The sequence below is a fragment of the Canis lupus genome, chromosome 3 (genome assembly GCF_011100685.1).
Source record: "Canis lupus familiaris isolate Mischka breed German Shepherd chromosome 3, alternate assembly UU_Cfam_GSD_1.0, whole genome shotgun sequence".
NCBI lineage: Eukaryota > Metazoa > Chordata > Mammalia > Carnivora > Canidae > Canis > Canis lupus.
Window position 1 is genome coordinate 91900499 of NC_049224.1, and position 24639 is coordinate 91925137.

Sequence of the window (24639 nt, forward strand, 5' to 3'; positions counted from 1 at the left end):
AGCAGAATATACATTGTTAGCCCCGGGGGCTCAGCTGGTTAGCGCTGCCTCCGGCCCAGGGCCTGATCTGAGGTCCCAGGATCGATTCCCACGTTGGGCTCCCTGCATGGTGCCTGCTTCTCCCTCTGCCTGTGTCTCTGCCCCTCTCTCTGTGTGTCTCATGAATAAATAAATAAAATCTTTTAAAAAAAAATAATTATCAAATGCACATGGACCGTTCTCAAGAATAGGCCACCTTAGCCAACAAAACAAATCTCAACAAAAGGACTAAAATCATACCATGCATCTTTTCCAACCACAACACTGTGAAACTAGAAATCAACCACAAGAAAAAATCTGGAAAGAACACAAATGCATGGAGGTCAAATAACATGCTAGTAAACGATTAAGGAGGCAACCAAGAAATCAAAAAATCAAAAAGTAAAATGGATAGACATGAAAATGAGAAAAATCTTTAGGATGCAGCAAAAGCTATTCTAAGAGGGAAGTTTATCACGATACAGGCTCATCTCAAGAAGGCAGAAAAATCTCAAACAACTTGAACTTACACATAAAGGAGCTAGAAAAAGAAGAATAAACATAATCCAAAACCAGTAGAAGGTAGAAAATAAAGATTAGAGTAAAAATAAGTGAAATAAAAACTAAAAAACTAATAGAACAATGAAGCCAGGAGCTGATTCCTGAAAAAAATCAACCAAATTGACAAATTGTTTAGCCAGACTCATCAAAAAAAGAGGACTCAAAATCAGAAATGAAAGAATAATAACTGACATCACAGAAATATGAAAGATTGTAAGAAAATATTATGAAACACTATATGCCAAAAAATTGGACAACTAAGAAAAAATAGATAAATTCCTAGAAATATGTAACCTCCCAAAACTGAATCAGGTATAAATAGAAAATTTGAAAGGCTCAATTACCAGCAATGAAATTGAGTCAATTAAAAAAAAAGTTCCCAACAAACAAGTTCAGGGCCATTTACCACAGGTGAGTTTTACCAAACATTTAAAGAAAAGTTATTACCTATTTATCTCAAACTAGTCCAAAAAAATAGAAGACAAAGGAAAGCTCCCAGCATGGAGCCTGCTTCTCCCTCTGCCTGTGTCTCTGCCTCTCTCTCTCCTCTCTGCGTATTCTCATGAATAAATAAATAAAATCTTTAAAAAAACAAGAAAAGTAAAATGGTTTGACTGCTGTGAAAAACAGTTTGGCAGGTACTCAAAGAAGTTAAAGGAATTATCACATGAAACCATAAAACTCCTAAAGAAAACAGGTCTCACTGATTTTTTGGATTTGACACCAAAAACAAAGTCAACATTAGGAAAAAGAAATAAGCGGGACTATATCAAAGTGAACAGCTCTGCACAGCAAGGGAAACCATCAACAAAATGAAAAGGCAACATACATATGCAAAAAATATTTGCAAATTATGTATTTAATAACAAATTAATATTCCAAATATGTAAGGAACTCAAATAACTCAATAGCAAAAAACCCCAAATAACCCAATAAATAATAGGTGTTGGCAGCAAGAATGTGGAGAAAGGGAAACCCTCTTGCACTGTTGGTGGGAATGCAAACTGGTACAAGCCATGCTGGAAAACAGTAAAGGGGTTCCTCAAAAAGTTAAAAATAGAACTATCCTACAATCCAGCAATTGCACTACTAGGTATTTATCCAAAGAATACAAAATTACTAATTCAAAGGCATACATGCTCCCCAATGCTTAGAGCAGCATTATCTATAGTAGCCAAATTCTAGAAACAGTCCGAGTGTCCATCAACTGATGAGTGGATAAAGAAAATGCTTTGTACACACACACACACACACTATATTTGGAAGTAAGAAAAAGAAATCCTATCATCTGCAACATGGTAGGACAATGCAACCTTATGGACGCTGTGCTAAGTGAAATCACCAGACAAAAACAAATACTGCGTGGTATCACTTTACATGTAGAATCTTAAAAAAAAAAAAAAAAAAGTCAAAACTCATAGAAATGGAGTAGAAAAGTAGCTGCCAGGATTGGGGAGTGGGGAGAAATACAGAGACATTGGTAAAAGGATACAAACTTTCAGTTACAAATTCTTTAAAAATAAATTCTGGAGACCTAATAATGTAAAACACGGTGATTTTAATTAACACTATATTTAGTTAACAGTATACTGTATAACTGAACTTTGCTAGGAGAGTAGAACTAAATGTTCTCACTAAAATAATAGGTGAATTTTTGGGATATGTTAATTAACTGGATTGGGGGTGAATCATTAAAAAAAAAAAAACTTCCATATGGCCCAGTAACCCCTTCCTAGGTATATACCCCCAAAAAACAGACAACTACACGTCCATGCATGTTCCTAACAGCACTATACCCAACAGACAAAAGACGGAAACAGCCCAAATATCTCTCAATGGATCAATGGCTAAACAAGTTGTGATCTATACACAAAATGAGAGATCCTGCTGCCATAAGAAGGAAAAAGTACTGATAAAAGCTACAACATGAATGAGCCTCGAAAATACGCTAAGTGAAACAAAGCAGACACAACGTCACATACTATATGACTGTATTTGTGTGAAACATCCAGAATAGTTAAATCCACAGAAACAAAAGGCATACTGGTCACTGTCAGAAGCAGGCAGCAGGGGAAGTAGGGAGCAACTGCTCAATGGACACAGTTCTTCCTTTGGGGATAAGGGAAATGTTTTCAAATTAGAGGTGGCAGTTACATTACATGGTGAGGGTACTAAATGCCAATTGTCCACTTCAAAAATGTTTGTATCAATATTTCACCTCAAGAAAAAAAAGTCAAGATAAAGATTTTTTAATTGTTTACATATGCTATAAAAATGTAGCTCAAGAGTACTTGAAGAAAAAAAAATCTAATCCCATATCCTATCTCAGACCTTCCACCAACCCAATGTAAAATTATTTTAAATTGTTTCTTCAGACTCCTGAAGGGAATGCATGGGGGGGCTCAGAGGTTGAGCATCTGCCTTCGGCCCAGGTCATGACCCCAGGGTCCTGAGATTGAGTCCCAGATCAGACTCCTCACACGGAGCCTGGAGCCTGCTTCTCCTTCTGTGTCTCTGCCTCTCTCTCTGGGTCTCTCATGAATAAATAAATCTTAAAAAAAAAAAGTTGATAATTTTTAAATCATAAATCACAAAGACATGGGAAAAGATGGAAAAAAAAAAAAAAAAATGAGGGATCCCTGGGTGGCGCAGCGGTTTGGCGCCTGCCTTTGGCCCAGGGCGCGATCCTGGAGACCCGGGATCGAATCCCGCGTTGGGCTCCCAGTGCATGGAGCCTGCTTCTCCCTCTGCCTGTGTCTCTGCCTCTCTCTCTCTCTGTGACTATCATAAATAATAAATAAAAATTAAAAAAAAAAAAATTGAACAGGGATCCCTGGGTGGCTCAGTGGTTGGGCATCTGCCTTTGGCCCAGGGCATGATCCTGGAGTCCTGGGATCGAGTCCCACGTCGGGCTCCCTGCATGGAGCCTGCTTCTCCCTCTGCCTGTGTCTCTGCCTCTCTCTCTCTCTGTGTGTCTCTCATGAATAAATAAATAAAATCTTTAAAAAAAAAAAATGAACAGCCTCCAATAGTCATTTTTGTTTACACTTCAATTTTCTGCACATGCAATATGGCAGTGAGAAACAAAGTATATTAAGGATGAAAGAGGAATTTAATTATATTTAAAAGACAATCTTCAAATGTTGGTCAAACTTAAACTTCAGCCTAAAAAAGAATAGAGCATAAAAATAAACAATAAAAAGAAATTTCGTAACAACAGAGCTGTGATTATTTCTTACCTCACTATCTAGGAAATCAGAAAGAAGTTTCAGAACATTCTTGACTGTGGCAGTCTCTTCTTCAGCTTCTTTGAACTCTTGGTCTCCATCATTGTTTACTTCTGCATCTTCACTTTGAAGGGCTTTGATTTTTTTAGTTTTAAATGGCTCAACCCCAAATGCCATTAGTTGGTCAAAGACTGCCTTTAAAGCACTTATTTTTATTGTCACATCATCAATTTGTAAGACCTAAATTCAAACATCCCCCACCAAAAAAAAGTAAATTCAGTAAACTTTTCATTCTGTGTATGCGGCATAAAATTAACACACATCTTATTTTCTTATTCCATTTCCAACATTCAAGTCCACATGAAACATCATTTTTCAGAAATTAAAATTTGTTTTAAAGTTATTATTTTTATTTATTTGTACCATTATATTCACACTTATATTTCATTCAGAAAAAGTTCACCTTTAGTACAAAAAAATTCCTAGAACTAGAGTCAGGCTGAATTATATTATTTATTCCTTTTATTTGAAAAAGAATGAATATATTGGCTATGATTCTTTTTAAGATCTAGAAAAACTGTTCAATTATATGCAAATTGTTTCTCACCATCTTATCAAGACAAAACATTACATTCTAACCAATTAGGGCAGCCCTGGTGGCGCAGCGGTTTGGCACCGCCTGCAGCCTGGGGTGTGATCCTGGAGACCCGGGATCGAGTCCCACGTCGGGCTCCCTGTGTAGAGCCTGCTTCTCCCTCTCCCTCAGCCTGTGTCTCTGCCTCTCTCTCTCTCTCTCTCTCTGTGTCTATGAATAAATAAAATCTTAAAAAAAAAAAAAAGAATTTCCCTCTCTTGACTTTCTAACAAGTTATTGTGAATACATGTCTTGAACCAATTTTTATTACTAAAACTTGATTTACAAAAGAACTAATATCTTACTTCCCCCAAAAGATAGCTATTTTCCCTTAATCTAAAATCTTCTGATAGCCCTAAAAATAACTTTATAAACAACTTAAGTTGTTCAGTGGTTAACTTTTTTGATCGTGAACCTTTCAAGGATCTGAAAAGACCTTAAAACCCCACTGCAGAATAACATACAAAAAAAAAAACACAAGCAAATTTTACATATATTTCACATTTGAACCTGATATCATTCACAAACATTTTTAATTTACAAAACAATTTTTATCAAGGGGCACCTGGGTGGCTCAGTTAAGCATCTGACTCTTGATCTCAGCTCAGGTCATGAGTTTGAGCCCCACACTGGGCTCCATGCTCAGCATGGAGCCTACTTTAAAAAAAAAAAAAAAATCTAGCTGTTTTTTTCAGGCAAATATTAATAGCTAGTCCCTGAAAAAAGTTTAATGATCTCAGTTGTTTATACTACAAAAAAGGGAGGGGGGAGGACAAACTTCAATTCTTTAAAACTTGAATTCCAGGGACCCCTGGGGTGGCGCAGTGGTTTAGCGCCTGCCTTTGGCCCAGGGCGCGATCCTGGAGACCCGGGATCGAATCCCACGTCGGGCTCCCGGTGCATGGAGCCTGCTTCTCCCTCTGCCTGTGTCTCTGCCTCTCTCTCTCTCTGTGTGTGACTATCATTAATAAATTTTTAAAAAAATAAAAAAAAAAAAAAACCTTGAATTCCATGACAAGGCTGCTTTTCCATTGATTCATTTGATTTGGAAGAGAGTAAAATTGTGGAATAGTTGTGATAAGAAACATCATTTATCTTTCACATCTGCTTGAATTTGACAATTCCTTTCCACAACAGAAAAGTACATATATAAAAACAAACAAGACCAAAAAAAATAGAAAAAATAAAAATATAAACAAACAACATCAAGGCTCCTATAAGCTCTGTCAAGTGGAGCATGAGTTAGCACTAAATGCTTCAGGACACTTTTAAGCACTACAGTCATTCTGCCTTTCTTTTGGCTAAAATGACCACAGCATTTTTTAAAAATATTTTATTTATGCATGAAAAGACAGACAGAGATCCAGACACAGGCAGAGAGAGAAGCAGGCTCCTCATAGGGAGGACCCCGGGATCACGCCCTGAGCCAAAAGCGGATGCTCAACCACTAAGCCACCAGGGCGTCCCCACGGCACTTATTATTGATGTTATGGCCACCAAGAATTAAAAGGATCAAAATCCATATTTCATCTTTAAAGGTTAAGTGAACTTAATTATCTTTTGGGAAAATTCTATGGTATTTCCTTCGTTGCAATACTAGAAATATTATGTAACTGTCTACCTTTAATCTTCCTATTAGAGTTCCAACCTGACTGTAACTCACAATTTTTCAGCAGCATTCTTAATGGTATATAGAACATCTTAATGAATGTTTTATCCCATTTTTAGAGAAAAAAAAAATACTACTGAAGCTAGACATAAATGAATCCTTCACTATCGAATGTTCTAATAAGATTCTTCTTCCACTTAAAAAAAAAGTAATGACCAGAGATCAATCTAGCACTTCAAGACCCATCTTCTTGGAAGACAGGAAATAGAAGTAGAAAGCTTGCTGTACACTAATTCCTTAGCAAAACCTGTTTGAAAATACAGAATTTTATTCTCTGGACACCTATATTAAGCCAAAAAATTGTATAATAGTGAACAAGACTTTCTTTAGAATTACTAACAGAATCATTTGTCCCAATACCTGTGCTGGCTTAAAAAGGACTCTCTATAACACATGCAGATTCACTCTACATCTTGGAGCAAAACCGATGTATGGCCGAGCACTCTACATGATTCACCTGGACAAAGTACCAAATTTTTTCTTTCAGTTTCTCTGAGAGAGGAACTTCACATTATTTTAAAGATAATTCTGACATTTCAAGTTTCCAAAAGAATATAATTGTAACAGAAATTTTTCTGTGACATCAGCAGCATAGGATAAATATGAACAAAGCATCAACAGGAACTCCATCACTACACATTAAAGTGAGTTGATTAGATGCCAAATGCTCCAAAAGAGGAAACTAAAACAAAACCCTGAAATTCCTTATTCCTTATGAAATTCTTTTGATGTAAGTATGAGTTTAATTTTCTTCCTCTGATATAAGCCACAAGCAATTTGACCACTTCTAGAACATGTGACTTCCCCAAGGTTTCCTCTAATTATATGCTTTCTTTTTCTTGGTAATGTGTTTGCAACATTAAAGGGTGCTCCAAGATAAAGGTTTCATGCTGAGGGAATATTCTATTATTTATTATTGGTTGAGTTCAACTTTTTCTTTTAAGACTTATTAATTTGAGAGAAAGAGCATGTGCAAGTGGGGTGGGCCAGTGGGAGAGAGAGAATCTCCAACAGACTTCCATGGAGCCCGATACTGACAGATCTCAGGACCCTGACTAAGATCATGACCTGAGCCTGAATCAAGAGTTGGATGCTTAACTGACTAAGCCACCCAGCACCCCAGAGTTGTCTTTTAATTTTTTCATGAAAATGATGTCTGTGTTGTCATATGTTATTTTCAAATTGAGCACACAAAGCACTCCCATTTACCTGCTGGCAAACAATTTGCACTAAAAATCCCTTGCAGCTTTTTTTATACCATTACATTTGGCAACCACCAGATGCTACATGAATCACATTGTCTTTTTATACGGAGAACTGGAGGGAAGTTGTTTTTTTTTTTTTTTTTTGAAGTTAAGCCAGGCCCAAAAGTTAAAGACAGATATCCAAAGGAGTTAAAAGGTCAAATACATTCCACTGGCTACACCAGATTTCATCCTTCTTTATTCAGTAGCACTCTAGCCAAGTGTCTTCTCTTCCTATATTATCAATTTTTTTCCTTTCAACAGGGCCAATGAGTCACTGTCTTTAGTATTTATCACAAACATGGTATAATATTCTCTATCATTAAAAAAAAAAAGTAAAATCAAAAGGCTCTTCTCTTTATCCCAAGCCCTTCTCTTGCTACCTCCCAATTTCTATTATTCCTAACAAAAATAAAATCTTAAGAGTAGTCTGTACTGGCTGTCTCCAATTCCTCTCTCATAATTCTCTCTCCAGCCCATTCTCATGAAAGCCACAACACTTCCTTATTTGCCCCAAATGGTCAATTATAAATCCTTATCAACCTGTCACCAGCATTGGACAGTCAGATGATGCTAGCCCTTATAAAATATCATCTTCAATTGCCTTCTAGGACATCACACTCCCCTTACTGTCTACTCCACCTTAGTCTTTACTAGTTCTTCATCTCCCCTTCTTTTTATTTTTTTAATGTTTTTTTTTAAAGACTTTATTTATTCATAGAGACACACAGAGAGAGAGAGAGAGAGAGAGAGAGAGGCAGAGACACAGGCAGAGAGAGAGAAGCAGGCACCATGCAAAGAGCCTGACATGGGACTTGATCCCAGGTCTCCAGGATCACGCCCTGGGCTGCAGGCGGCGCTAAACCGCTGCGCCATCGGAGCTGCCCTCTCCCCTTCTTTTTAAGTGTTGCCTAAGCCCTAGGGAACTACAAAGTTGAGATCTCAATCTACACTCATCCCTCAGGTAACATCCAGTCTCGAAGCACTGGATACTATCATAAAGACAGGTTCATCTCTCCAATTTGCACTTCCCTCCTATCTCCAAACTCACAAATGCCTACTCGATGTATCTACTTGGAACACAAACTTCAAACTTACCATGCCCAAAACTGAACTCCTTATCTCATCCACCCGCCATGAAACCTGTTCCTCTATTTTCCCCATCACAGGAAAGGGCAAGTCTCTTTCCAGTTACTTTGGCTATAATTCTTCATTACCTTCAATTTCTTTCTCTCAGATGCCACATCAGACTATCAAATTCTATAGATGTCATCTTCAAACTTAGATTACTGCCCCTTCTTGCAACCCCATTAGTCACTTGAATACTGGTCCAAGTCATCATCATCTCTTTCCTGGATTACTGCATACCTTCTTCATGAGTAAATCTGCTTCCATTCTTATACCCCTACAGTTAACATTAGGGACTGTAAACTATGGCTAAGGGGCCAAATCCAATCTGCTGCCTATTTGCACAACTTTCAAGTTAAGAAGAATTATCTTTATATAGTTAAGAAAAATAATTTCATTACATGTGAAAATTATATGAAATTCAAATTTTAGTGTCCATAAATATTAAACTACAACCACACTAATTCACTTATATATTGTCGTGGGTCTTTTCACACTTGCACCTAAGAGTAGTACTTGAGACACATGATACAGTCTGCAAAGTCAAAAATATTTACTCTCTAGCCCTTTATTGAAAAAAAAAAAAAAAAAAAGAACTTATTTGTTTATTTGAGAGAAAGTGAGAGCGAGAGAGAGAGCATAGGCAGGGGGAAGGGGAGGGACAGAGAGAAAGGGAGGAGCAGACTCCCTGCTGAGCAGGGAGCACAACGTGGGGCTTGACATGGGGCTCAATCCCGGGGACTCTGGGATCATAATCCCAGCCAAAGGCAGACGCCCAACAGACTAGCCACCCAGGCACCGCCCCCTCTCTAGCACCTTACAGAAAAGGTTTGCCAGTCCCTGGTCTACATCAACTCTATACCCAGTCAGATCATAATAATCCTCTACTCAAAATCTTCCAATTTTTTCCCATTTCCTTCACTGTGAAGTCTGTAAGTCCCTAAAGATATGGACATCCTGTTGCCTACAATTCCTTTCTCCTACTATTCTCCCTCGTGCTCAGTCTGCCCTAGCCATAGCTGCCCTGCTCCTTGAACATTTGAGACAAAGTTCTACTTCAGGGCCCCTTCCCATGTTCTTCCCTCTCCTCAGAAACATCTAACCCAGATATCTACATAGTTCATTCCCCCACTTTCCTCTGGTATTGGCCCAAATACCAAAACCAACTTATTAGTGAGACCTTTGACAAAACAGATCTTTCTCCATATTTCCACTTCTTACTCCTCTTCTTTGCTTTATCTATTCAATTGGACATGCTATAGTTTATTTTTCATTGTGTTTCCCCTTCTAAAATATAAGCTCCATTAGGACAGCATCTTTTATCTTGCTTTTCTTTTTCATTACTTATCATTTTTATCCCCAAGCCTAAAATAATGCTAGGCATAGAATATGCTATATGGTTAATTTTTAAAAATACCTTAAATAATTGACATTTCATCTTTTTTTCTACTTTAATAAAGAAATCAAAAGATAAAAATCATTGAGTCCCTAAAAGTCATCCATAAGAGTCACCATCATTAATAAACCCTGGAATAAATTAAATTTAGAGCACTCATTGTATCATCACAGATTCTATGTACTTATTTCAGAAAATACAATCAAGATTTTTGTCATAAGATAAATCCTACCTGCAACAATAATACGAAGTGTTTACTTGCAAAATCCAGATTCTGTAGTCCACAGCATCCCAAGCATAAAACAGCCAGGTTTCTTAGTACGGGATGAACACTTACTATTCCAGGAAGAATCTAAATTAAATAAAATAATTTTTATCAGGATAATAAATGTATAACAGCATATTAAAAACATGGCTAAAAATAAAACTTCTGTATATTATAGATCTACTTCTTATCCATATTGTCTAACTCAATTTTTAGTTACAAAAAAAAAAAAGGTATGTATTAAATTGCTAAAACAGAGGAATAAAGGCAGAGTGAAATACAGTCTGATCATGAGACATCCCTTTCTACCTGCTAAAGTGACTCAATGGCTCCCAATGCTCACAGGACAAAGATAAAACACCTTTACACGGCATAGCTCTCATTTGTGTAGGCTTTCTCGTATCATCTTATACCATGCTATCCCCTGCTCTTTGCTCATAAAATCGTCTGATTTTGACCCCTTCCATTCAGTACTGTTCAACAGAAATATAATGTAAGTCATAGGTCATTTTAAATTTTCTAGTAGGCACATTCAAAGAAACATGTAAAGCTAATTTTAATACATTTTATTGTACCCAATATAACCAAAATATTAACATCACAACATGTAATCAATATTAAAAAATTAAGATAATCTACATTGTGTTGTTTGTACTAAGCCTTCAAAACCCAATGTATTTGGACACTTCAAGTATATCTCAGTCTGCTCTACTTGTTAATAGGCACAAGTTTTTAATAGCCACATGTGGATGTGGCAACCGTACCGGAGAGAGCAAATACAGAACATTCTTCCTTCCCTTTTTCACACAGCTAATGTCAAAAACCAGATCAAGGTCATCTTCCCTGCACAGAGCAACTCCCACTATTATAAGTTCACATATGACCATATAACTCTTCTTCATAGCAGTTATAAATGGCATATTCTTCTACTTGTTTATTTGATTGGTGTCCCTCTCATCTGACCAGAAGATCCACAAGGATAGTCTATATGTTTTGTATACCATGTACACTCTATCACTGGCATTTAGTATACAGTAGATGTTCAAGTATTTGTCCAATTAGTAACTTATGATTTTTTTAAATTTTTTAATTTATTTATGATAGTCACAGAGAGAGAGAGAGAGAGAGAGAGAGGCAGAGACATAGGCAGAGGGAGAAGCAGGCTCCATGCAGGGAGCCCGACGTGGGATTCGATCCCGGGTCTCCAGGATCGCGCCCTGGGCCAAAGGCAGGCGCTAAACCGCTGCGCCACCCAGGGATCCCAGTAACTTATGATTTTTATTTTATTTTTTTAATATTTATTTATTTATTTATTTATTTATTTATTTATGATAGTCACACAGAGAGAGAGAGAGAAAGAGAGAGAGAGAGGCAGAGACACAGGCAGAGGGAGAAGCAGGCTCCATGCACCGGGAGCCCGACGTGGGATTCGATCCCGGGTCTCCAGGATCGCGCCCTGGGCCAAAGGCAGGCGCCAAACCACTGCGCCACCCAGGGATCCCCTGATTTTTATTTTAAAATGGTAATTCCATTAAAATACTGTAACTCTTCCATCAAAATACCCTATACTCATTTACGTCTAATATCTTTCAATCTTTAGACATAAATTGTTTTTGTATACTTAAATTATGACTATTCAATTTTGTGTTTTCTTCACTCAAACTTGTATATCTTTTCCAGTATGTGTAGTCTTCATATTTACTACTTCCATTGTGTAATTGTACCAGTTTACCATTCTCTTGCAATAGGACCAGGCATAAAGTATGCAAATAAAACTTTAAAAGTAACTACTTTTCACTAAAGACATTTGCTTCACTAAGAATGAAGCTAAATTCTAATGGTTTAGTAAAACCTACTTTTAATCAGAAGCTCTACATGGTCATAAAAGCTAATTGGTCTTCTTTACTGCCTTTAGAAACTCATGACAATCCAAGGAACTTGATTTTAGATTATATCCATTGGCTATTTTTCATTAATCCTAAGTAAAAACAATTGGGGGGAAATCCTGGAAGAGCCCGGACACATTCAACACTTGAAATGTGACTATGCCAGACTGAGATGTGCTTCTGTTAAGGACTTAATATGGGGATGCCTGGATGGCTCAGTTAAGCATCCAACTCCTGATTTCAGCTCAGGTCTTGATCTCAAGGCCAAGAATTCAAGTAAGCCCCATAGGCATGGAGCCTACTTAAAAAAATAAAAAAATAAAAAAAGACAATATGAAGAACTGAATGTAAAATATCTCAATAGTTTAATACTGAGTAAATGATGCCATCAAAACATTTTGGGTATATTGGGTTAAAGATATTAAAATTAATTTCACTTGTTTCTTTTTAATTTTTAAATGTGGCTACAGAAAATGTAAAGTTACAAGTGGTTTGCATTTTATTGCTATCAGACAATGTTATTTTACTAGAGTCTTGTAGTATTTATGTCCCTATGCTCACTAATGTGGAAATTACCTTTGAAGAGCTACTTAATTACAAATTCCTTTAAATTCATAGGAAAAAACAAATTCCTTTCATGGGACTCACAATGTAACAGTCTCATAGTCCCTCTATACAGCAAGATTCTAATACTTAAATATTTCCTTACATGTTTCAATACCTCCTCTTACTATTCAAAGAATGAAGATATTCTATATCTCTTTGTAACATAATTTTTTCAAACTTTTTAAAGGAATAAGTATAACTTATGTTATCATTATCTTAACTTATATATATCATCTTAATTTTATATACATTATACATTATCTTAATTTAACCTTCACAACATGAAGTAGCCACTATATAATTTTTTTTTTTTTTTACCACTTCTATTTATCAGGTGTTTAAGATGGTTATCTTTTTCTTCTTTGGAACTCCAAGGAACATATAATTTATGAAATGAGGAAGGAGTGGGCTAAAATAAAGCCTCAAAGGCTGCCAACATACCAAAGATTCAATGATGCCATTCATGGTTGCACCTATACCTGCTGAAATATTCACCTGCTTCAACAATTCATAGCACAAAATAAGACACTTCTGTAGGGTTTCAACATCATTCTAAAATGAAACACAAAATATTCCCCATTAGTAAGAATATCTTCTGCCCATCCCTTAAATGTTAGCTTTTTCAGGGCTTTGTCTAAGCATATCGTCTGTATGTACACTCTCTGGGCAATCTTATCCAATCATCCAACTCCATTTACCATCGATGAGCTAACCCAGCTATTTCTTAAGTTTCAGATTCATATATACAATTACTACGTTTCCTCTTGTATGTTCCACAGGCTTCTCAAACTCAAAATGTCCAAAAGAGAACTAACTCATTATTACCCCAGGCCCCCCTCCTCTTCTTGTGCTATCTCCATAAATTAACACTGCCATCTACCCAAATGTCCAAACCAAAAGACCTATGATATATTCTTGACTCTTCTCCCTGTTACTGATTCCTAAATAAATCTCATCCTACCACTTAACACTTTTAGTGGTTCACCATGATCCTTGGCTAAGGCAGAAAGTTTCAAATATTGCTTATACAACGACTTACAAGACCTAGCCCTTAATTTTTCCACTTGATTTACCTCTCCCTCCTCAATTCTCTAGTTATGTGGACCTAAAGTTTTCACATTACTCTGGGTCTTCACACATGCCTTCCTTCTGCCTGCATTCCTTTAACAATTCATCAAGGAGAGACAATAGAGTACATTAAAAGCACAAATCTAAAGCCACTTGCCTGACTTGCCTGGATTTTAATCCTGCCTCTACAACTTACTATCTGTGTGTCTTTGGGCAAGTTACTTTTCCTCTATAAGATGAAAATAGGACCAACCCCATAAAGTTATGTAGTGAGAATCAAACACTTGCAAAGTGCATGAAGTAGTAACCACCAGAGAAAAAGCATCCTATAAATGTTGGCTTACAGTATTATTTTTACTCAAATGTCAAGTGAAAACATTTCTTCCCCTGGGGAATCCAACAACACCCTTCCTGGGTTAGATGCCTCTCCATAAAACCCCTATAACTTCCCTGCCTATACAATTTATTATGTTATGCTGTAACCGCACTATTTATAATAGATTTATAACTCTTAAATAGGACAAATGAACACATAAAAGATCAAAGAAAGTCCAGTTAAACAGATGATATAAATCACGATAGACCATTTTTATTCATATTTCCCCAATTCAGACTTGAAGTTTATATTTTCATTTGTCACTTTAAATATGCTCCTCAAAGTTAAGAACCTATAATGATCCATACTTTATCAAACAAAATAAGATACTAGCTAGAAAAATAAAATTCAAAAATGGAGTGTTGGAGCAGAGATGTCTACAGCTAGAGAGCTCAAGGACATAGCATAACTTACAAAATGTTCCTACAGAGTAAATTCTTCCCCACCCAGCATTCTTCTTATGAGCATACTCCAACCAGCACTTCCTAAACTTGAAGTAAAATAATCATGTTTACTACAAAAGGCAAAATTCTAAAAGACCTCCTGAAAGTTAATATCAAACACAGTAATTGATATTATTCTATCTTATGTTAAAAAATGACAAATGTTTTTTTTTATCAAACACAACGAAGTTTTAAAAAAATACGACTGCTGAAACTCAGCTTTAAATGTTACTAAATAAAGTGCTTAGTGTTTCATTTAAAATAACAAAATTCCTTAGCTCTTTCTAAAAACAAAAGTGTGGTTAAGCTTTAAAAATTACATGTATAATGGTATAGTTACCACAGAAATTCTTTTTCTAGCTCAGAAAAGTCTGGAGTCTTCCACAAAAGAGAAAGATGGATAAAGCTTTAACACACACACACAGAAGGAAAATACTAGAGGGTTAAGTTTCCTTAGCAAGGAAGATGATAGAGTACAGAGATTACAGAGATTATTTTATAAAGCTAATTTAGGTCTTTCAAAGTCTAAAATAAAAAGGAACAAGACAAAAAAAATATTTTCATGTTAATTCATGATACTGCTAAAAAGCACTCCAACTCCAAAGTAAAAATATCTGTCAGCATTGAGTTAAGAAAGAAAATATAGTTGAGATGATTAATAACAGCTGAAAATTAGTATGAAAAAGTTATTTTTACCTTCTCTATGTGGACTTCTTTGATTTCAAGTTGCTCTATCTCTTTCAATAGATTTATTTTGGCATCTTCTAATGTTTTTATTTCTTCTTTTAATTCTGATGCTTGATTAAAATCCTGTAAGTTAATGCAATTTTCCAAAGCTTCTTTTGTCTCAATAAGTTTAACTTTTATTTCAGCCATCTAAGGAAAGATATAAATTGCTTTAACAAAAACTATCATGGGGACACCAGGGTGGCCCTCCCTTCAGCTCAAGGTGTGACCCCGGGGTCCTGGATGGAGTCCCACATCGGGCTCCCTGCATGGAGCCTGCTTCTCCCTCTGCCTGTCTCTCTCTCTCTCTCTCTCTCTCTGTGTCTCTCATGAATAAATAAAATCTTAAATATATATATATACTATGAACATCTGTAGCAAACTTAAGAGTAATATTTAAAAAAAAAAAAAGTAATATTTAACATCTTGACAACCAGAAGTTAAGCACAGTCAGGCATGTACAAAAAAAAGGCACAGCCTTCCTGATCCAAAGAGGGCAAACCTTTCAAACTGCATCATCTGGTAATATTTGAGATACTCTTACACTTCAACAGTTAACCAATAATAAGACTCTGTGAGAACAATTTTGAAATAGTACAGGAAGAGGAATTAAGAGACTTGCACAGCTACATTATAGTCAAGCATTTATTCAATTTAGAGGAAATTTACCTTGAGTTCCTTCTTTCTTACATCAGCTGGATCAGCAGCACCAACAGTAACAATGGGTGCCCGAATCTCTGAGATGATTTCTGTAACCTGGTAAGTTATAATTCAGAGTACATGCTTTAATATATGTTCTATGTCATAAAATGAAATCAAATTGCTACACATAACTTCAAATAGTATCCACAATCTCTTTAAAAATGGAGCAAAATACACAAGTAAAAACAGCACACATTCTGCTTGCCAGACAACTTTGGGGGTGGGGGGGAATGACCAAACAATATATGACTAAAAACTCTAAGATCATGAGATGGTAAACAGGCATGTATTCTAAAACAAATATAGTATCTAATATTAAGCACCAAAAACTAAAATTCTCTGTCTACAATCAACTCCCTCCCTTGTTCAGCTCTGAGGGAGTTAAATATAGAAAAACAGAATACGCTTTTATTCTTCCTTTGCGTATACAATACATAACTAAAGACCTTCCTTTCAGAGCCGCTGGGACACAGGAGTTGGCTGATTTAGGAAAAGGCTATAGCCTAAATGAAGGTACTTAAGCAGACGTGGGATAACTACTAACTGGGAATACTTGTACACTGTAGAAATGATTTATGTGTAAGTATGTATAAGGAGGCATTGGGAAAGACAACCCCTGAATTAACCTGTAACTCAGAGATTGTATCAATTTATGAAAAGCACTGATACAGGCCTGTCTTTTTTGGCTACCCCAGAAAAAATAATATTGGCAATAGTATTGCAATAGATAGCATTTATTTCTGTATTTACCAAGCACATGATGCACACTATATCATTGAACAAGGCAGGCTTTATTGGTATTCTCATTTTGCAGACAAGTAAAAAGGTTAGTAAGTTAAATAACTTGGCTCAAAGTCACAAAGCAGCAGAAGGGATCTGAACCTAAATATGTATAACTTGAGTAACCTCTCAAACACTCTAGTGACAAAGACAAATGTGTCCCCTCTTCCCTAACCTCTTTTATTTCAACCTGATTCAACAAAATGATAGGAAGGAAGGAGATAACTTTTTAAATGTGTGTGTGGGAGATTTAGTTTTAAGAAGTTTAAAAAATAAACATGACTAAAACAAAAAACAATTAAAGATAAATAAAAAAATACTGAAAAGAAAATAAGACAATCCTCAATATCACTGACCACAATCTTTTAACCTTTATCAACAATGAAGAAAATTACTTACAATTTGTATTCTCTTATTATCATCTACAATGATGCAAAGCAATCTCTCAACAAGAAAAGAAAGTAGGGATATTGGGGTTGTGGGTAGAGTAAGAATCTCCTGTAAAATTGCCAGTAGTCGTTTCCTGCATTCAAAAAGAACTATTTTCATTTAAACATGACAGTAGAAACCTATCTTATCTCTAACATTTCATTTATTCTGAAGATTTAATTACATTAGTCTCACTTTTTTTTTAACACTATAGGTACAAAAAAACACGTACAGACTACGTAAAAATTTCCTATCTGAAAAAAAAAAAAAAAAAAAACTTTATAAATGACCTTACAATCTTTCATAAATCAACATGATGAAATGACAAAATATTAGAAGTGAATCAAATCTTTAACAGTATTTACTAACTCTCTGTAATAGAGGTGTTTAAGCAAAATCTGTAATTTTATTGATTTATTCTGAAAAAACTGAATAAGGAACTTGTGTTTCCATATATATGAACAACATGGACTGCACAGGTCCACCTATATGCATCTTTTTGCCCATACAGTACAATACAATACCATAAATACAGTATTGTACTTTATTTTCTTATGATTTTCTTAATAACAGGTTTTCTCTAGCTTACTTTAAGAATATAGTATATAACACATACAATATAAAAAAATATGTTAACTATTTATGTCGATTTTTATGTTTATGCTTATTGGTAAGGCTCTTAGTCAATAGGCTATTAATAATTTGTTTTTTGAGGAGTCAAAAGTTATATATGGATTTCTGACTCCAAGAAGGGGGGACAGAGGATCAGCACCCTTACTCCCTACCCCTGTGTTGCTCAAGAGTCAACTATATATATATATGTGTATATATACATATACACGCACACGTGTGTACATATAGTACATATATAAACATATATGTATGTATACACCCACATACCCACACCAAGTATATCTCCTACTAGATATTATATGCATAAGAGGAAAAAGAAAACTTTATTGCACTTAAGAGAGCTAGGTTAAATATATTTAATCATACTGTAATAAGACTGTGTTTGAATACAGGATATTAGAAAAGCAAATTAGGACAAGCGCCAAAATTTAGACATACCTTCCTCCTTCTTCGCTTGTATCCAAAGACTTGATAATTAGAATCAGCTGTTGACCTATAAACTCTTTTGACATCAAATTTCCAATATAGGAAAAATCACTTTTATTTTCATCGCTGACAACTGGGATACTCTGAATATAACTAAAACAAGCAGAATAAATAAAATGTACAATCTGTTAAAAAACATTAAACAGTTCCCCATGTGGTCAGAAAAGGGTCTTTTTCAGTTCTATCACTTCAAATATATGGATGTTTATACCACATTATACTAATTTGGCCTAAAGAATAAACTCTATGCTATTAGGAACTTTTGCAAACAAATTTATGGGCTTGAATCAAAAAGAATTTGGAAAATATACTCGACTAAGGATTCAAATTTCTTATGGGAAATTTTCAAAAGGCAAATATTATATCTCTCAAATTGGTAACATTACTTCAGTATCATCAGTATCTGACCCCCTTAACAAAAACCCAATTTTTCAAAAAGAGCTAGTCTTCACTCATCATCCCTAACTGATCATTATTCTTTTGTTTAGAAGAAAAGTAGGAATAATTATTTTTAATTATGCAAGTAAGCCATGAATACAATGACCTTTTAAAAAATCAGAAAAATAGAGCTTCATGAATTTGTATTATCCTTGCTTGGGGGCTCTACTAATATCTGTATTGTTCTTATTTCATTGTAGATATTCCTAAATAAGCATCATCAACTACCCTTTTATGCTTATTACCTCCGCCCAAATTAAAGCCTTTTACAACCCTCATCTAGATAAAATTCAACAGACTACCAAAAGTTCTCTTTTTTGTGTGAACAAAAAAAACCTAGGTAAAGGCAGAATTAAGAGTTAAAGCTTAGACAACTAGGTGCCTTTAGGTTGAAAGTAATAAACAATCCTGATGAAAATGTCATTTTTAAATTGTCAACAAAAATCAAGTTATAAGAACTGCAGAATTATGTATGATGAATAAACTGACTCGTCTTTAAAATAACAACCAAGAGTAAATAAAAGCTCACAAATCTCTGGCCATGAGATAGGACTTTCAAAGGGCATCAGCGCTCTTTGGGTTCTAGTAGAAAACTAAAGGAAAGAAACTAGTAATTATCAAAATCATTAGCTTAGTAGAGTTGCTGGTTTCTGACAGGCTAAAAAAAACCTTCACTCATCTTTGAAGATTTTTTTTTTTTAATTTATTTATTCACGAGAGACAGAGAGAGGCAGAGACACAGGCAGAGGGAGGAGCAGGCTCCATGCAGGGAGGCGGATGTGGGACTCGATCCCGGGTCTCCAGGATCACACCCTGAGTGGAAGGCAGGCACTAAACCACTGAGCCACCCAGGGATCCCCTCTTCTTTGAATCCTTCCCTACTCTTCCACTCCAGCTTTAGCACAATGCATAGCATCAAGACTGAGGGTATTTTTTTAAATAAATTCAGAGTAATAACTTCATTCATAGATTAAGAATCTCAAACTGCATAAATACAACCTAAAATGGACCCACCAATTTTAATTACCATGAAATCATCTCTTTTTAACCATTTTTAAACACATTCATTACAATGAGGAGAACACTCAAGAAAGAAAGCCTTTTCCTAAAGCTCTCTCCAAGAATTTATATTTAAGGTTGTTTCCTAAAATTGTGTTCACATCTCTTTTTCTTCCTCAAATTTGACAAGCCAAATTTAATATCCCTGATTTCTTCCTTTATGTGAATACTTCGGTTAACAGGAAACCTTGTTTCATATCAGAATTCTGGGTCACTACCTCTTTCTGCTACCAAATGCCTGAAAATATATTTCTGAGATTTTTCAGGAAGCAATTTTTCCACTTAATTTTGTTTCAGTACCGGAATAAGCTAATCCTATCTAGTGATGTCGCTCCAAAAAGAAAACTATTCTATTTCTAAACTGTTCTTTCAATAATAATAAAAATACAATTTTTAAAGTTTTCTTCTTTTTAAATAAAAAGTTGATTAAAGTTACCTATTTCAAAACTCACAGATTAAGTGACAATGGAAATATAAGAATCCCTAACTTCTCAGAGCCAGGGAAACCAAGCTCCTTACCTGTTGATTTCAGTAACTAAGAATTAATCTCTGAAACATTCCCTTATTTTCTATAAGTATTTATTACTTTTATATTAATTCATATTATTAAGCACTACATCAAACTCATTGGTTTTGGAAATACTGCAACATGGCCCAAACAGCAATATAATGAATACTCTAATTATATTGAAGCTTGAAACAATTACTATTGAAACAGTAGATTCACTCATATTTTTTATGATGTTACTATGAATTCAGGCTGTAAGTTTCCATTTTGGCTCAAATTTTAGGTATTTATCCTTGGTTCAATATTTTGCATGCAAATTAAAATGCATTTATAGTTTTGCTTCCTAACTTACATGGAATCATTCATCAAAAGCAAAATGTTACATTCTATACAAAAAGAACTCAGGCCTATAATTCATATTATATGGAAGAAGCTTTTTAAAAACTGCATTAAAAGTATAAAGCTAGGGGATCCCTGTGTGGCTCAGCGGTTTAGCGCCTGCCTTCGGCCCAGGTCATGATCCTGGAGACCCGGGATCGAGTCCCACGTCGGGCTCCCTGCATAGAGCCTGCTTCTCCCTCTGCCTGCGTCTCTCTCTCTCTCTCTCCCTCTCTGTCTCTCTCATGAATAAATAAATAAAATATTTTTTTTTAAAAGCATAAAGTTAAAAATCTACCCACCAAAATCTATGAAAATACATATAACCTTTGACCCAGCAATTCCACTTCTAGGAATCAACCCCACAAAATCCCAAACACATATAAAAATGTATGGTTTAATACAACCTTATCAGTAAAAAACCAGAATCACGCTAAATGTCCATTAACAGAGAAGTAAATTAAGTATTGCCATCATACCATGGAATAATATGTTAAGAGTGTGATAAGTTTATACGCACCAACATATAATGACCACAGATAGATATAAGTAGTTGGGGGGAAAAAGAAAAACAAAAACATGTATTGTGCTATGTTTAAAATTTTTGTGTATTTTAATATATATATGTAGAGAAAGAGGGCCACAAGTGTACATTCCACAAATTGTTAACTGTAAGATAAATGGGATTAAAGAATTAGGAGATGAAAGAAAAATTCTACGTTTTTCTTCTACATATTTCTGTATTTGAATTTTGATCAGAATTGCTTTCATGTTTTACTTGTACAATTTTAAAGTGAAATTAGAATAACTAATATAAAAGTGTATATTGAAAAATCCTTTTAGAAAACAAAAAGCCAAATAGTGCAGGTTTAATTAATACTAAAGTAGCCACAAAGGTTCACCTTGTCAGTTGGAAAAGTATGGCCCGTGCACCAGATACAGCCTGCTGCTTGTTTTCATAGTTTGCAGGATGAGAGTTTATACACTTTTAAATGGAAGTTTGTTTATACATGGATATAAACATAATTTGAAAATATATACAGATGAAAATCATATGAAATTCAAATTTTAGTCCATAAAAGTTGAAAGAAGTTTCATTGGAAAATAGTTACAATCATTCATCCCATATTTCTTTGGCTGCTTTTGCACCAACACAGCAGAACTGTCACTGTGACACAGGTCTACAAACTAAAATATTTATGCTCTGACCCTTAGAAAAGGTTTGCCAACCAATTTCAAAGAGTAACACATCATCATCATTATCAACTTTATGGAGAAATGTTCATAAGCACATCCTAACAGTTTTAAGGAAATCTCCCTAAACACACTGACTTTTTGCACTTTATCCATCCAGCACAGAACATTCTTCAGAAAGACTCAATATACATTGCTATTTATCTCTGCCTAGTCAAAAAAAATGGTTTTTCACAAAGTCATCAAACATGACTTTGAGGGAAGGGGCTAGAGGCTTAACACAGCAACAAAAGTACAATCTGAATAATAAGAAAAAATTTTACCTTAGTAAATACTCTGCATATACTACAGGCTCCGGCAAAATCTGCTCCAAAACTGCTTCACCTTCATCTCCTTTTGATTTCACATATTCACAAAGGACACGCCAATACAAAGCATTTTCAGGAGTTAATGTTTCCAATGGAATCAGTTGCCTTCAATTAAAAGGGAGAGAATAAGAGAAAGCATAATCTTAAAGTTAAAAATTTGAACTAAGTATAAAAAATAGGAATAAAAAGCAAGCCTGATTTATAACCAGCATCCTTTTAATTGCAAAGTCATTAATTTATCCACACACGTGCACAAACGAAAATATTTAGAGCAAAAGAGAAAAAAAGAGTCATACAATAGGGAAGCATGTTGCAGGACTTTCCATGGTAAGCTAATGCACACATCAAAGTAACAAAATGGGGGGAGAAAAAGAATGCAGCTAAAGTAGTCCGTGATAAGGTAGCGAGTCCTTCCCCAAAGGGGATAAAAAAGAAAAGACACTCACCATGCCACAGTAAAGACACAGGTGAGTTAGATAAAAGCTATTAAAACCATCTGAAGTCATCAGAAAAGGACCAGAAGGGGACTGATTCTAATTGTAGAAGTTCACGAGAATCACATTTCAAGTAAGGAACATGTACCTGCCATCGTCACTTTTACAGATTTCTGCCAGTTCGTTAAGAGGAGTTGCTGAAAATAAGGCGTTGAGAGCAGAGACTGCCACTTCAGAAGAATTTTCCACATCTAACCGATGGAGCAACTCTAATATATTTCCTTCAGTGAAACGTAACCAGCTTTGGAGAAGATGCTTTTGCACCGCCTGTTTCACTGCATCTGTTAAGTCATTTGAAATTTAAGTGAACAGGGGCTCCCTCTAGCTTCCATTTTCTATATTTTGTCTGTATTAATTAAATATCATCAGATCAATGCTAACATGAAACGGACATTTACAATAACAATGAGAAGAGACTAAGAAGAACAAAGAAAAATATGGAAGAAAAAATAAAACTACAATAATATTGCAAGAGTCACTATGCTGCTCACTTCCAATAAAAATGGAAAAGGCCCAAACCAAATACCCACCCACTCTCGCAGCCTACAAAAATATCTGCACTCCTTTTCCCCTGGGTTCACTGGGCTTCAGCATTAGTCCTGACATTATAACGATTATTTCACCTGATGCCTGACTTCATCTATTACATGATTGCTATATTCGCAGTAGTGAATCATACCAGCATGTATAACTGAACAAACTTTAGCTGTTAAATTCATCCTCCTAGTCATTAGTCCTCTGACAATGTTTTGAATCTCAAGTTTTGTTGCTACAGCAAAACTAAGCTGTCTTAGCCTTTTCATGGGGACTGGAAATTTAAAATATATCATTCCTGGGATCCCTGGGTGGCGCAGCAGTTTAGCGCCTGCCTTTTGCCCAGGCCGCGATCCTGGAGACCCGGGATCGAATCCCATGTCAGGCTCCCAGTGCATGGAGCCTGCTTCTCCCTCTGCCTATGTCTCTGCCTCTCTCTCTCTCTCTGACTATCATAAATAAATTTTAAAAAATTAAAAATAAAATAAAAAATAAAAAAATAAAATATATCATTCCTCATGATGCCTGTAAGCAATCTCTAGTTTTAACAGAGAAAAAAAAAAAGGTAGGAAAACTATACTAGCCTGATTATTCTTAATTTGTTTCTGTAGCACAGCACACATCACCACCAAGACATACACAAAGGGGACAGATGGCACTTCTTTGGAAGAGAGAGAGTTGAAAAAGATCCTGCCCTACCTCTGATATAAATTAGCTAGATAGCCTTCACACAGTTCCTTCAACTGTAAAACACAGGAAAATTAAAACAAACACTGTTCCTTTAACTACCAGGACTTTTAACCCTTTGAAATGTTTCTACATGATGTACCAAGCTAAATTTTGACAGGCTGTGACAGTGACAGACTTCCTGGACATAATTAAGGACACATGTTTTCTAAATCTTCTAAGCCTACTAAATCAAAACCTACTGATTTTTTAAAAAGATTTTATTCTTGAGAGACACAGAGAGAGAGGCAGAGACACGGACAGAGGGAGAAGCAGGGTCCCTGCAAGGAGCCCGATACAGGACTCGATCCCGGGACCCTGGAGTCATGCCCTGAGCTGAAGGCAGAGGCTCAACCACTGAGCCCCCCAGGTGTCCCCTACTGATGTTTTGTATATAGAAGTCTATCTTACCTGATCTGTCATTAAGACCTTGTTGAAGGAGCATTACTCTCTGAGCAATGGTCATAGCTCTCATATGAACCTTCTCAGCTAAAACCTTAAGGAGAAAGTAAAAATAATAAGGTGGTCATTAAACTCCACATAGTCTATATATTTCATAACTAGTAATAACTCCTTCATCTAAGAAAATAACCCAGAATTTCCAAAACAAATTAATATCTGGTAACACATTTAATGCAGCAAGAGTCTACCTCAATTATCTAT

The 24639-nt window shown here is 35.5% G+C and overlaps 1 protein-coding gene across 1 annotated transcript in view; it reads right to left on the reverse strand.

The window, feature by feature from the left end:
- Nucleotides 1-24639, reverse strand: part of NCAPG (non-SMC condensin I complex subunit G) — a 42895-nt gene that overhangs the window by 13797 nt on the left and 4459 nt on the right. The window contains exons 5-14 of the mRNA XM_038533608.1: nucleotides 24388-24472; nucleotides 22805-22997; nucleotides 22178-22327; nucleotides 18230-18370; nucleotides 17129-17252; nucleotides 15917-16003; nucleotides 15218-15397; nucleotides 13076-13186; nucleotides 10110-10229; nucleotides 3819-4046 (exon numbers count right to left, since the gene is read on the reverse strand). Coding sequence (XP_038389536.1) covers nucleotides 3819-4046; nucleotides 10110-10229; nucleotides 13076-13186; nucleotides 15218-15397; nucleotides 15917-16003; nucleotides 17129-17252; nucleotides 18230-18370; nucleotides 22178-22327; nucleotides 22805-22997; nucleotides 24388-24472 — 1419 coding nt within the window. The remainder of the gene's footprint in view (nucleotides 1-3818; nucleotides 4047-10109; nucleotides 10230-13075; nucleotides 13187-15217; nucleotides 15398-15916; nucleotides 16004-17128; nucleotides 17253-18229; nucleotides 18371-22177; nucleotides 22328-22804; nucleotides 22998-24387; nucleotides 24473-24639) is intronic.